Raw genomic sequence first — 15,387 nt, forward strand, 5'->3', positions numbered from 1 at the left:
AATATGCACCCACAACCACGAGCAGTTCTGGGTGCATATTGCTAACCCCTGCCTAACCGTCCCAGCATCTAGTAGCATAGATAAAGAGAACTTTAGAAAAAGTTCACCCTCTTTACATGTTAGCATGCCCACAGGAGCCTGCTAACATGTTATTCAATGCCCAGCGTCATCGGCGGTGACAAGCATACCTGTGTCCACTGTCACCACCTCAGATGCCGGGTTTAAGCTCAGTACGCATGATCACAAAGTCCCGGCACTTCCGGTCATGCGAACTATGAAGCCGGGTGTCTGCGCCCTGGCTTCAGAGAGATCTAGTAATTGCCAAGACTTCTGATCATACACACCCGGCGTGGGAGGCGCGAACAACGGACAGGTACGCACGTCCATGCCGATGACACTGGGCACTGAATAGCATGTTAGCACGCCCCTGTGGGTGTGCCAATATGCAAAGAGGGCAGACTAGTCGGGGGAAGTAACGCCCTTGCAACTAGTCCCTGCACTCATTAGCATATCATAAAGGATCTTTAGAAATACTTTTTCTAAAGATCTCTTCATCTATGCTAGTGTATACAGGGACGGTTAGGCAGGGATTAGCAATATGCACCCAGTACGGCTCGTGGTTTTGGGTGCATATCGGACCCGATAGGTTCCCTTTAAAAGGTGACTTATTTAGTCTAAACATCTGTGGGGAATTATTTTGGCATCCTGAAAAGTTTTGCACACAGGACATTCATGTTCTGCTTCTTGCTGATGACTAGAGGAAATCATCAGATTACTCACTTTTTGCAGTCTGTGATATCGGGGCATTTTTTCGTTTTTCAGGTGGGGGAGGTGTAATAGGGGCAGCACGTCGGGGCTGAGGTGGAATCTAAAAAAACAACAGAAATGACAGTAACATCTAATCTTCTAGTATTGGTATAAAACACACATCATCACTCGTACCTGATACTGCCCGTCATCCTCAGACTGAATCTCGGAGCTGGGTAAGCTCATGTGCCGATCCAATCCGGTCCTGCACATGCCGTTGGGCTGTCTCCCAGGATCTAAGTGGTAATCACTGGAAGAGGTAGGCATGGTGTTTGACTGGCTGGACGGAGAGTGGGTTTTTCGGGATTGTGTTTCCTTCCTATGATGGAGAAGTTTTCTGTATATTAAAGAAAAGGGAGTTAGAAAATACTTCAATAACTTATTAGGTCAGTAACTGAAAGGAGAAAGCTAAATCTAGAAAATGTTTGAGGGAAGCAGACAGGTAAGCAATACAACAGACTGAGGGTCATCAGCCTGCGGCCCCCCAGCACTACAAAGACATGCGAGCTTGTCCACACTTAGCATCTTTCATGGAAATATTTGAACTGCAGTTGAGAGAAAAAAAAAAAGTGTTGGGTGGTTAGTCCTGCATTTAGAGGACTTGGGTCTGAAAAGTGAGAAAAAAGAAAGGGAGCGCGCAAGGGACGGGGCAGGAAAGGCAGCGCGCAAGGGACGGGGCAGGGAAGGCAGCGCGCAAGGGACGGGGCAGGGAAGGCAGCGCGCAAGGGACGGGGCAGGGAAGGCAGCGCGCAAGGGACGGGGCAGGGAAGGCAGCGCGCAAGGGACGGGGCAGGGAAGGCAGCGCGCAAGGGACGGGGCAGGGAAGGCAGCGCGCAAGGGACGGGGCAGGAAAGGCAGCGCGCAAGGGACGGGGCAGGAAAGGCAGCGCGCAAGGGACGGGGCAGGAAAGGCAGCGCGCAAGGGACGGGGCAGGAAAGGCAGCGCGCAAGGGACGGGTGTCTTGCTAAATTCTACTAAAAAGGGGGCTGAAAGCCCGTACTTACGAAGCGCTCACTGATATCCTAATCAGGCACGAATACTAATATTCTTTATAGCAAGATACTATTTATTTTAATAGGACATGAATAGTTAATGGTACATAGGCATAAGAACTATAGTCATAGAAACTTATACAATAACAGAAATATGCATCAACATTACCGTTTGTTGTAGCAATCCTTTCACATCGGAGGGAACTCGAGTTAATGATAAAGGAATCAACATCATGGCATCTTGCATCACAGGAACAGTGCGTACGTACACTTCAATGTCCTGGAAGGTTTTCCCCTAACATTAAGCGAGTTCGGTGTATTTTTTATAGGAAAATATTGCAGGTTGGGTTTACATGGTCACCAGCATATGACAGCTGAGTCATGTTCATGTAACTTGACCACAAGCTGCTGTGGGCACCAGTAGCTTCCTGCACATTTCCTGCACATTTAGCCAGTGGTCAACTGGCTGACCACAGTTTAGTGAAATATTGCAATGAGCCGTAAATTTCATATGCAAGCTTCCTTAAACCTGTCTTTAAGCTAACCACAAGTTTCCGGCAAGTGGAACTGTGAATGTTACTTCCTTTATCTTGAAAACTGCTTCAAGACATGTATTCTTTGGTCATCATATTGGCCCTCCAAAGGACATCTTTTTGATACTGAATTATTGATAGGTCAAATAATATCTGGGATCACTCCTATCTTTTATGATTATGATCCCTATCTAATAGTCATTCAAACTTCAGTCATATCACATTGGTATCACAACGGGGCAGGGAAGGCAGCGCGCAAGGGACGGGGCAGGGAAGGCAGCGCGCAAGGGACGGGGCAGGGAAGGCAGCGCGCAAGGGACGGGGCAGGGAAGGCAGCGCGCAAGGGACGGGGCAGGGAAGGCAGCGCGCAAGGGACGGGGCAGGGAAGGCAGCGCGCAAGGGACGGGGCAGGGAAGGCAGCGCGCAAGGGACGGGGCAGGGAAGGGAGCGCGCAAGGGACGGGGCAGAGAAGGGAGCGCGCAAGGGACGGGGCAGGGAAGGGAGCGCGCAAGGGACGGGGCAGGGAAGGGAGCGCGCAAGGGACGGAGAAGATAAAAGCAAGCAAGGGATGAGAGTGAGAAAAGAGTGCAAACGTTGGTGAGGTGGTGGGGGGGTTGCAAAAGATTGAAGAGGGAGCCCAAAAGTGATGGGGGGGGGGTGGGGGAGAGTGAAGAAAGACTACTGAAGGGATGCTAGGGAGAAGTGATAGATAAGGGGAGAGAAGAGAAATTGTAAGGAATAAGCGGGACAGAAGAAAGAACCAATATCTATGAGGGAGCGATTACCATTTAAAAGTTTGGACACAGCTGCTCATGTAATGGCTCCCCTTGGAATGTGCACATTGTAGTATCAGACTGAAGGCAGCAAAACAACGGAAAGAAGGAACACATATGGAAACACGGACAAAAATAACTGATCAAGTGGTCATTTGTGCAATCACCGGCTTTCAGAAAGTGCTGTCGTCAATCAGGTGTATTTCGTATATACAGTGTTGGTGCACAGCTCCATACAATGCCGAGTCCTATTCCCCGATTGTTATAAGCCAGATTATAGCAAGAAGCACTCAACCAAGTAAAGAAAAATGAGAGATTATCAGTACTTTAAGAGATTATGGACAGTCGATCCGAAAGATTGCTAGAACCATCAATCGCTATGATGAAACTGGCTTTCATGAGAACCGCCCCAGGAAAAGAAGACCAAGAACTACCTCTGCTGCAGAGGATAAGTTAATCAGAGTTACAAGCTTCAGAAACTGCAAACTGACAGCACTTACAATACCAGCAAACATAAAAGGATAATCAAGTAGCAGACATCACCACGAGGAACATAAAGGACTAGACATTAAACCAGTAGAAATCTAATGTGAATGAAGGAGTCAAAATGCAAGATTTTTGGTGCCAACTAGGTGATTTGGATGCAGAGAGAAGGCAAAGTAGATCAAAACCTTGGGAACTCCTCCTGGACTGAAGGATGCTATTCCAGGTGACGACCTGATGAACCTGCTGGAGTAAATGCCTACGGGATGTAAAGCTGACAGAGTAAAAGGGGAGACTGAGGAATCTGAGGTGTAACACATTCTGGCATGTTTCACACATGGTTTTCTTATGCCTTGCTTTCATGGGTGTTCCTTCCTTCCAGATTTTGCAGTCTTCAGACTGAATCTACAATGTGCACGTAGGAATAAGAACAATAAAACCATTGCATGAGCAGGTATGTCCGGACTTGTGACTGGCACTGTATACATATGTTGGTGTTTTTTGCTCTTGCTGCAGGGTGAGATCCTCACTAGATGATCCATGAGTGAGTACTTACTGCAGCACATCTCTCTGCTCCAGGTTGTATTTACTACCATTGGTCATGGCTGCATTGTGAATAGCCTCAATAGCTCGATCGATCGACTGGAGCACAACGTCTTGTTCTTGCACCTGGATGAAGAGGAGACAAAACGGACAGGAGTCCTTACATGAGGTGATAAATATCAGTGATACAATTCAAAGAGCTATAACCTGCCTAATATGTGGTGCACAGACAGGATCACACCATCACCTATCAGGACTGTATGCTCATTCATGAATACAATGCCAGACCTACAGTCAAGACTGACAAGCAGAGAAGCGGAGGGATGCATCTCCATATAGCAAAAAAATTCTCATTTATAGTAAGTGGAAAGCACATTAAGGGGCACTATTGCCACATTTAGGGAGGCACTGTAAACACCTTAGGGGGGCACTATAAATACATTTAGGAAGGGGCACTATAGCCACAACTAGGAGGGGGGTGCACTATAGCCACAACTAGGAGGGGGGGTGCACTGGCACTATAGCCACAACTAGGAGGAGGGTTGCACTGGCACTATAGCCACAACTAGGAGGGGAGGGGCACTATAGCCACAACTAGGAGGGGGGGCACTATAGCCACAACTAGGAGGGCGGGGCATTATCACTATAGCCACAACTAGGAGGGGAGAGGGGCACTATAGCCACAACTAGGAGGGGGGGGGGCACTATAGCCACAACTAGGAGGGGGGGCACTATAGCCACAACTAGGAGGGGGGGCACTATAGCCACAACTAGGAGGGCGGGGCATTAGCACTATAGCCACAACTAGGAGGGGAGAGGGGCACTATAGCCACAACTAGGAGGGGGGGGGCACTATAGCCACAACTAGGAGGGGGGGGCACTATAGCCACAACTAGGAGGGGGGGTGCACTGGCACTATAGCCACAACTAGGAGGGGGGTTGCACTGGCACTATAGCCACAACTAGGAGGGGCACTACAGCCACAACTAGGAGGGGCACTACAGCCACAACTAGAAGGGGAGAGGGGCACTACAGCCACAACTAGGAGGGGGGGCACTATAGCCACAACTAGGAGGGCAGGGCACTAGCACTATAGCCACAACTAGGAGGGCGGGGAATTAGCACTATAGCCACAACTAGGAGGGCAGAGGGGCACTATAGCCACAACTAGGAGGGCAGAGGGGCACTATAGCCACAACTAGGAGGGCAGAGGGGCACTATAGCCACAACTAGGAGGGCAGAGGGGCACTATAGCCACAACTAGGAGGGCAGAGGGGCACTATAGCCACAACTAGGAGGGCAGAGGGGCACTATAGCCACAACTAGGAGGGCAGAGGGGCACTATAGCCACAACTAGGAGGGCAGAGGGGCACTATAGCCACAACTAGGAGGGCAGAGGGGCACTATAGCCACAACTAGGAGGGCAGAGGGGCACTATAGCCACAACTAGGAGGGCAGAGGGGCACTATAGCCACAACTAGGAGGGCAGAGGGGCACTATAGCCACAACTAGGAGGGCAGAGGGGCACTATAGCCACAACTAGGAGGGGAGAGGGGCGCTATAGCCACAACTAGGAGGGGAGAGGGGCGCTATAGCCACAACTAGGAGGGGAGAGGGGCGCTAGAGCCACAACTAGGAGGGGAGAGGGGCGCTAGAGCCACAACTAGGAGGGGAGAGGGGCACTAGAGCCACAACTAGGAGGGGAGAGGGGCACTAGAGCCACAACTAGGAGGGGAGAGGGGCACTAGAGCCACAACTAGGAGGGGGGGCCATAGCCACAACTAGGAGGGGGTCCCATAGCCACAACTAGGAGGGGGGGCCCATAGCCACAACTAGGAGGGGAGGGGCACTATAGCCACATTAGAGGCAAATTATAGCTCATATTCATCTAGAATAGTAAAGGTGATGCAGTTTTCGATTTCGCAAAGGCCACCATAGTATAAATGGTAGAACGTCCTCTGTAACCAAGGTAACAAGTAACATTTCTGATGTCAAAATTGTCCTAAATAATTGAATTATTGCCTTTTTTTCCAGGTCATTATATACCTCCTTCTAACCCTCGGATTTTCTCTGGTGTTATCTGGGCCAGGTAAGCGCTGCCCCCGTCTCTCCGGCCTGACGACATGCAATCATGTCACTTCATTACCTTCCACTTTAAAGCGATGTAGCAGCTGGGAGCCCGTGACATTGTCTCCACTCGGTTCCCGTCTCTGTAATACGCTCAGACATTTTGGGGATAGCAGACGCCGCTGAAATGTGAATATATTTAGATCCTATGCTGAAATAAACCCATCTTGGTAAAAATAACGGGGACGCTCGGTCCCAGAGGCCGCTGACAGCGAGGTGATGAGTGATAATGGGGGGGAAATAAGGTTCTACATATAATCTGATCACCGTCCAAGACGCAGAAAACAGAGCAGGGGCGTCTCAGGAAATTCCCTGTACAGCACTACTACACCTGGCTGTGCTGCTGACGTCTGCAGGTTAAAACAGCGCAGCGGAGACTTAACAGCGGATATCAGTCATGTATAGATGTAAAAACATGATCTTTAAAATAAATTTAAAAAAATAAAATTATATTATATAAAATTAGTAATCTTCAACTTTCACACATTGGTGGATCCTGTGTTATCTGCTGTGTATAGAGGTGTTGCTGCCTTTCATTGTAATCCTGGCTGTGATGATAATGAGACTGCTGAAAACGCTTCCTGAAAGGTAAGGGGGAAGAAAAAAAAAAAAAAAAGCCTTTTTTTTTCGATTAAGATGACGGTCATCCTGGTCAGAGGAGAGTCGCTTTCGCCTTCTGTCGGTCTGTAGCTTTGTTATCCCAAAACAACCTTGTTGTAATGGACTGCGGTCTTAGAAATTTTAAGGATGGAGGCAACATGACGCTCACTGTATCCCTCTGCTAGTAAACCTTTTTTTTTCCTCTCTCAAGTCTTTTCTTTTCAACTCCTTTGGCATGGTTAAAAGTTATTTTTTCATTCCTATTACTTTTGGGATATTACTAGCACTTGTTTTGCCATCCAGCTTGTCCTATTGCAAGAGGATTGTGAAGACCACAGCAGTGTTTTTTATACTTTCTCTCGTTAAATAGATTTGGTTCAGGTGATCAGCCAATCAGGAGCAAATTAAGGCTACTTTCACACATCAGTTTTTTGGCATCAGGCACAACCCGGCGTGTGCCTGATGCAACGGATCCGACGCAGAATATGCAAAAACGGATGCGCCTGATCCTTTTTTTTTTTTTCTTTTTAACGGATCTGGTATACCTGATCCGTCAAAAAAACAGATCCGGCGCATCCATTTTGTCCTTTTTGCTGGAGCCGTTTTTTTTTTTCTTCAATAAATTGGCGCATGCTCAGTTTACAAAAACGTATCTAGCGGCCGCATCCATTTTTTGCCACATTACGCCGGATCCAGCGTCCATAGGCTTCCATTGTAAATTACGCCGGATCTGGCGCGATGCGTTTTTTTTTGTCAGAGACAAAAAAAACGTTAGAAGAGATGTTCTATCCGGCCACAGCATTATCCAATTATGACGGATCCGGCAAAAGCTGGATGCAACGCAAGGCCATCGGGCACAATCCGGCGCTAATACAAATCAATGGGGATAAAACGGATCCGGTGCCGGATCAGTTTTATCCATTTTTTTCCGGATTGTTCCTGATGGAAAAAAACTGATGTGTGAACGTAGCCTAAGTAGAATGAGGTGTACTCTGGTTGTAATTCAACCGACACTGGAATGGAATAGCTGTCAGACGTGGAGAAGCTGATGTTTATAAAACTGTGCACTCGTCTCCTAATTTTTGCTAGTAGCTGTACTCACAAGATCTCCTTCTCTGCTCCTCCCTTATCTCCTCTTCCCACAATCGCATATACAAGATTTCTCACGTGCATCCCCCATACTCTGGAACGCTCTACCTCAGCACATCAGACTCTCCCCTACCGTAGAAAGCTTCAAGAGGAACCTCAAGACCCACCTCTTCCAACAAGCCTACAATAGCCCTCAGTCCAGTAGACCACTGCGCAACCAGCTCTGTCCTCACCTATTGTACCCTCACCCATTCCCTATAGACTGTGAGCCCTCACGGGCAGGGTCCTCTCTCCTCCTGTACCAGTCTGTTTTGTACTGTTAATGATTGTTGTACGTACACCCTTTCACTTGTAAAGCGCCATGGAATAAATGGCACTATAATAATAATAATAATAATAATAATAATAATAATAATAATACTACCCTATAACTGTTGTTAACAAAATAAAATGTATTAACATTCCCGGGATAGAATGTATAAATCGAATGTATTAACGCCCGGGATAGTAACTGTCTCTCTGTTTCTCTCCCATTCTCTGTCTGTCTCCCCCTCTGTATAGCTCTCTCTGTCTCTCTCTTTCCCTGTCCGTCTCTTTTCCTCTGTCTGTCCGTCTCTTTTCCCCTCTGTCCGTCTCTTTTCCCCTCTGTCCGTCTCTTTACCCCTCTGTCCGTCTCTTTACCCCTCTGTCCGTCTCTTTACCCCTCTGTCCGTCTCTTTACCCCTCTGTCCGTCTCTTTACCCCTCTGTCCGTCTCTTTACCCCTCTGTCCGTCTCTTTACCCCTCTGTCCGTCTCTTTTCCCCTCTGTCCGTCTCTTTTCCCCTCTGTCCGTCTCTTTTCCCCTCTTTCCCTGTCTGTCTGTTTCCCTGTGTCTGTCTCTTTGTGTCTTTATTTTACCCTGTCTATGTCTGTTTCTTACCCTGTGTCTGCCTCTTTCCCTGTCTGTGTGTCTCTTTCCCTGACTGCATTGTGACACGCCAACATTCCATATAAGGGCGTGGCTGCGCATTCTTCTGAAGTTCTGGCTGCACTGCAGCTCCCAGCTCTATTCGCTTTAATGGAGGCAGGTTTTTTGGCGAATACCTGTAAAAGCGCGGGGTTAAAATTTCCCCTCAAAACATAGCCTATGACGCTCTCGGGGTCCAGAAGTGTGAGTGTGCAAAATTTTGTGGCTGTAGCTGCAACGGTGCAGATGCCAATCCCGGACATATACATATACACACACACACACACACACACACACACACACACACACACACACACACACACACACACACACACACACACACACACACACACACACACCTTTATATATTAGATATATATTTGGTATAATATATATTGGGGGTGGGTGTATTTTAATTTTATTTTTTAAATTATTTATTTTTTTAATAAAAAAAAAAAAAAAAAATTAACAACTTTCAGGCAAAAATGTGTATTAAGGCCAAGACTTGTGCATACGTAACATGTCAAGCGGTCACATCAAAAGTAGGGATTGCGAGTGAGGTTTCGCTGCGAGCTACAAATGTCTGCCACCTCAACCAGACAAAGATCCCTCACTATTGGTTTTCAGTGTGAGCCAGTTTACCATCACAACTTGCGACTGTGGCAGCGGGACGACGGGATTGTATGTCGCCTGGAAACAAGTCGCTGAGTCGTTTAATACCAAAGAGTCACTAATTCTTCCTTATCAAGAATAGGGACTCCGCATGCTTTCCAATTGTGATCCAGAGTCTATAATGGATTTTTCACCTTCTGTTCCCCTAGGATCCATAACGCTATCCATAGCATCATCGTGCCGGACCTCATCCTTGCATCCTTTTCCAATATTAAATTGGCATTAAAAAAAAAAAAAAAATATCTTATTACTAAAAAAGAAACCACACACTTTGTTATGGAAAAAAAAATATCAATCTGTTTGTTTTTTCCACATTCCTTCTTCATCTTCCCCCGAGCTGGTCCTGCTGACAGATCGATAAGAACCAGGAGGACGCCGGTCCCACACTTCGCCTGCAGCAGTTCCACAGTCTCTTTGCAGCCGGGGAAGGTTCGCCGTCAGCATTTATAGAAAGGAGAAAACAGGAAAAGAAGCAACAGGGGAAATGAAGGAATAAGCCGCAGATGTGCTCGCTATGACAGATTAATATTGAGCTACAGCAGACATCATCATTTGTGTGGGAGAGAAAGGAGGGCCGGAAAATGGAGAGGGAAAAAATGAAAAATTCAAAAATGTTAGATTTCTGCACAAAGAAAATGTCAAAATATACATAGACAACTTCAGACACACCCCTTTAAATTAAGATGACCATTGCCATAGGATAACTGGTGGCCAACTGAAAACTGAAGGTGCTCAGAGAGAGCATATTAATTATGGAGCTAAATAACCCAATTTAAAAGGCAACTCCATACCCTCCAACTCCGGTCTCTGATTATCACTCATCTGGGAGCAGAGGTTTTCGTGGAGCAGGGAGTGTGGGAGTCGGGAGTTTGCTGATGGGCGCCTGGATGCACATTTGGGCCGCTGCTTAGCAAACACTGGGGTCCAAAGTGTCAATCAGGAGCGACTCATGTCTAATTGTGGCACACAGATCTTAAAACAGTACCACTAAATAAATGTCACTCTCCGAAGAGGAGATAAGATTTCACATCTAATATTCCACCTGCACCTCCTAACACTTCATGTACATTCGAAACTTGGATTAAAGGGATATTCCCATCACAAGGCTAATGCATCACTTTATGATCAATAAATGTTTGACTTCCGGGAGCCCCAGTGATCCTGAGAATAAAGGGGACGCAGCGCGGATTTATTCTCCCTAGTGAAGTGGGAGTTCGTTCTTCTTCTTCCCTTCCATCTCTAGAACGCTCTTCTCTCCCCCACCCATTCTCCAAGCGCTCTTCTCTCCCATTCTTCAAGCGCTCTTCTAGCGCTATACTTTCCCTCACAAGTAGCGCTATACTTTCCCTCACCCATTCTTCAAGTAGCGCTCTTCCCTCCCCCACGCATTCTCCAAGCGCTCTGCCCTCCACCACGCATTCTCCAAGCGCTCTGCCCTCCCCCACGCATTCTCCAAGCGCTCTGCCCTCCCCCACGCATTCTCCAAGCGCTCTGCCCTCCCCCACGCATTCTCCAAGCGCTCTGCCCTCCCCCACGCATTCTCCAAGCGCTCTGCCCTCCCCCACGCATTCTCCAAGCGCTCTGCCCTCCCCCACGCATTCTCCAAGCGCTCTGCCCTCCCCCACGCATTCTCCAAGCGCTCTGCCCTCCCCCACGCATTCTCCAAGCGCTCTGCCCTCCCCCACGCATTCTCCAAGCGCTCTGCCCTCCCCCACGCATTCTCCAAGCGCTCTTGCCTCCCCCACGCATTCTCCAAGCGCTCTGCCCTCCCCCACGCATTCTCCAAGCGCTCTTGCCTCCCCCACGCATTCTCCAAGCGCTCTTGCCTCCCCCACGCATTCTCCAAGCGCTCTTGCCTCCCCCACGCATTCTCCAAGCGCTCTTGCCTCCCCCACGCATTCTCCAAGCGCTCTTGCCTCCCCCACGCATTCTCCAAGCGCTCTTGCCTCCCCCACGCATTCTCCAAGCGCTCTTGCCTCCCCCACGCATTCTCCAAGCGCTCTTGCCTCCCCCACGCATTCTCCAAGCGCTCTTGCCTCCCCCACGCATTCTCCAAGCGCTCTTGCCTCCCCCACGCATTCTCCAAGCGCTCTTGCCTCCCCCACGCATTCTCCAAGCGCTCTTGCCTCCCCCACGCATTCTCCAAGCGCTCTTGCCTCCCCCACGCATTCTCCAAGCGCTCTTGCCTCCCCCACGCATTCTCCAAGCGCTCTTGCCTCCCCCACGCATTCTCCAAGCGCTCTTGCCTCCCCCACGCATTCTCCAAGCGCTCTTGCCTCCCCCACGCATTCTCCAAGCGCTCTTGCCTCCCCCACGCATTCTCCAAGCGCTCTTGCCTCCCCCACGCATTCTCCAAGCGCTCTTGCCTCCCCCACGCATTCTCCAAGCGCTCTTGCCTCCCCCACGCATTCTCCAAGCGCTCTTGCCTCCCCCACGCATTCTCCAAGCGCTCTTGCCTCCCCCACGCATTCTCCAAGCGCTCTTGCCTCCCCCACGCATTCTCCAAGCGCTCTTGCCTCCCCCACGCATTCTCCAAGCGCTCTTGCCTCCCCCACGCATTCTCCAAGCGCTCTTCCCTCCCCCACGCATTCTCCAAGCGCTCTTCTCTCCCTCACCCATTCTTCAAGCGCTCTTCTCCCCCCAATTCTTCAAGCGCTCTTCTATTTCCCCCATCTTTAAAGTGCTCTTTTGTTTTCCCTCCATTTCTCCAGCACTCCTCTTCTCCCCTCATCCCTAGAAGGCTCTTCTCCTCCCCCATTCCTTGTGTATTCAGCTCTTCCCTCCCCCACGCATTCTCCAAGCGCTCTTCCCTCCCCCACGCATTCTCCAAGCGCTCTTCCCTCCCCCACGCATTCTCCAAGCGCTCTTCCCTCCCCCACGCATTCTCCAAGCGCTCTTCCCTCCCCCACGCATTCTCCAAGCGCTCTTCCCTCCCCCACGCATTCTCCAAGCGCTCTTCCCTCCCCCACGCATTCTCCAAGCGCTCTTCCCTCCCCCACGCATTCTCCAAGCGCTCTTCCCTCCCCCACGCATTCTCCAAGCGCTCTTCCCTCCCCCACGCATTCTCCAAGCGCTCTTCCCTCCCCCACGCATTCTCCAAGCGCTCTTCCCTCCCCCACGCATTCTCCAAGCGCTCTTCCCTCCCCCACGCATTCTCCAAGCGCTCTTCCCTCCCCCACGCATTCTCCAAGCGCTCTTCCCTCCCCCACGCATTCTCCAAGCGCTCTTCCCTCCCCCACGCATTCTCCAAGCGCTCTTCCCTCCCCCACGCATTCTCCAAGCGCTCTTCCCTCCCCCACGCATTCTCCAAGCGCTCTTCCCTCCCCCACGCATTCTCCAAGCGCTCTTCCCTCCCCCACGCATTCTCCAAGCGCTCTTCCCTCCCCCACGCATTCTCCAAGCGCTCTTCCCTCCCCCACGCATTCTCCAAGCGCTCTTCCCTCCCCCACGCATTCTCCAAGCGCTCTTCCCTCCCCCACGCATTCTCCAAGCGCTCTTCCCTCCCCCACGCATTCTCCAAGCGCTCTTCCCTCCCCCACGCATTCTCCAAGCGCTCCTCTCCCCCACGCATTCTCCAAGCGCTCTTCTCTCCCCCACGCATTCTCCAAGCTCTCTTCTCTCCCCCACGCATTCTCCAAGCTCTCTTCTCTCCCATTTCTTCAAGCGCTCTTCCCTCCACCACCCATTCTTCAAGCGCTCTTCTCCCCCCAATTCTTCAAGCGCTCTATTTCGCCCATCTTTTAAGTGCTCTTTTGTTTTCCCTCCATTCCTCCAGCACTCTTCTCCCCTCATCCCTAGAAGGCTCTTCTCCTCTCCCATTCCTTGTGTATTCAGCTCTTCTCTCCCCCATCATCCCTCGAGTGCTCAGATCTTCAAGTGCTCCTCTCTTCGTTCCCACAACCCTCAAATTCTCTTCTGCTATCTTCTTCTCTCCCTCATCCCTTCTGCGCTCATATCTTCTCACTTCCCACATGATCATTGATCATGAACATGATCAAAGAAACCTGACATTTCTTCTAGAGACAAGGACAGGGGTGACTGCTGAAACATTTTAGCCCCCCACATGCACATTTATATAAACACTATGAATGTAAGGCAGACGTGAAAATAAAAAAACGAAGATGAAAGCGATCATAAATGATCGATGTCAGCTGAGGAAGCCTTTAGTACAGTTTTTCGGAAAGCACATAATCTAATTAGCATCTGGTCCTTCCATGTAACACGAGGGGAGCTCTCCCTCCGCCCGACGCTCTAACCCTGACCCACCGCACCATCCGACATGAAGCAAACAACCTGCTGAAGCATGGCGGAGCAGAACTCTGTGATTAATCTCTGACATTAATTAGCATCTCACTTCATGGGACCGTTATATGAATTTCTGGAGGAAGGCAAAGATCCTGAATTAATAGAAGATGAGGAGTCCGCTGTGTGGAGAAATCCACAGATACAAGAATTCATAATTGCCAGTAGTACAGGGGGCTTCGGATGTGGAGGTGGACAGCAGTAACTCTCAGGAGAGGGACTTTATCGGAGTGATCCTCCCTGCAGAAACAGGTATTACATGAACCGACGGACTTCATACCTCCCATGTTCATGTATGACTGTGCCAAACACACAGTGCCTTGCAAAAGTATTCGGCCCCTTGATTTTTTTCAACCTTTTCCCACATTTCAGGCTTCAAACATAAAGATAAAAATGTTAATGTTCTGGTGAAGAATCAACAACAAGTGGACACAATTGTGAAGTTTAACTAAATTTATTGCTTATTTTAAAACCTTTTTAAAAAATAAACTGAAAATTGGGCCGTGCAATATTATTCATCCCCTTTAAGTTAATACTTTGTAGCGCCACTTTTTGCTACGATAACAGCACAAGTCTCTTGGGGAATGTCTATCAGTTTTGCACATGGAGAGACTGAAATTCTCGCCCATTCTTCCTTTGTAAACAGCTGGAGCTGAGTGAGGTTGGATGGAGGCGTTTGTGAACAGCAGTTTTCAGCTCTTTCCACAGATTCTCGATTGGGTTCAGGTCTGGACTGTGACTTGGCCATTCTAACACCTGGATACGTTTATTTGTGTACCATTCCATTGTAGATTTTGCCTTGTGTTTGGGATCATTGTCTTGTTGGAAGACAAATCTCTGTCCCAGTCTCAGGTCTTTTGCAGACTCCAACAGGTTTTCTTCAAGAATGGTCCTGTATTTGGCTTCATCCATCTTCTCATCAACTTTAACAATCTTCCCTGTCCCTGCTGAAGAAAAGCAGGCCCAAAGCATGATGCTGCCACCACCATGTTGGACAGTGGGAATGGTGGGTTCAGGGTGATGAGCGGTGTTGCTTTTACGCCAATCATATCGGTTGGCATTGTGCATTCGATTTTGGTTTCATCTGAACAAAGGACCTTCTTCCACATGTTTGGGGTGTCTCCCAGGTGGCTTGTGGCAAACTTTAAAAGACAATTTTTATGGATTTCTTTGAGAAATGGCTTTCTTCTTGCCTCTCTTCCATAAAGGCCAGATTTGTGCAGTGCACGGCTGATTGTTGTCCTATGGACAGACTCTCCCAACTCAGCTGTAGATCTCTGCAGGTCATCCAGAGTGATCATGGGCCTCTTGGCTGCATCTCTGATCAGTCTTCTCCTTGTTGGAGATGAAAGTTTGGATGGACGGCCGGGTCTTGGTAGATTTGCAGTGGTATGATACTCCTTCCATTTCATTATTATTGCTTGCACAGTGCTTCTTGGGATGTTTGAGAGTCTGCACTTTAGGCCCAGATTGATTATATAACTGTATCTTGAATGTGTTTGGTAAACAGCTGAAATGC

At 49.1% G+C, this 15,387-nt stretch overlaps 1 protein-coding gene across 1 annotated transcript in view; it reads right to left on the reverse strand.

Moving 5' to 3' along the window:
- Window positions 1–15,387, reverse strand: part of NCKIPSD (NCK interacting protein with SH3 domain) — a 104,347-nt gene that overhangs the window by 65,143 nt on the left and 23,817 nt on the right. The window contains exons 2-4 of the mRNA XM_075321492.1: window positions 4,145–4,257; window positions 943–1,144; window positions 781–868 (exon numbers count right to left, since the gene is read on the reverse strand). Coding sequence (XP_075177607.1) covers window positions 781–868; window positions 943–1,144; window positions 4,145–4,257 — 403 coding nt within the window. The remainder of the gene's footprint in view (window positions 1–780; window positions 869–942; window positions 1,145–4,144; window positions 4,258–15,387) is intronic.

This window comes from Anomaloglossus baeobatrachus, chromosome 8 (genome assembly GCF_048569485.1).
Source record: "Anomaloglossus baeobatrachus isolate aAnoBae1 chromosome 8, aAnoBae1.hap1, whole genome shotgun sequence".
Classification (NCBI taxonomy): Eukaryota; Metazoa; Chordata; class Amphibia; order Anura; family Aromobatidae; genus Anomaloglossus; species Anomaloglossus baeobatrachus.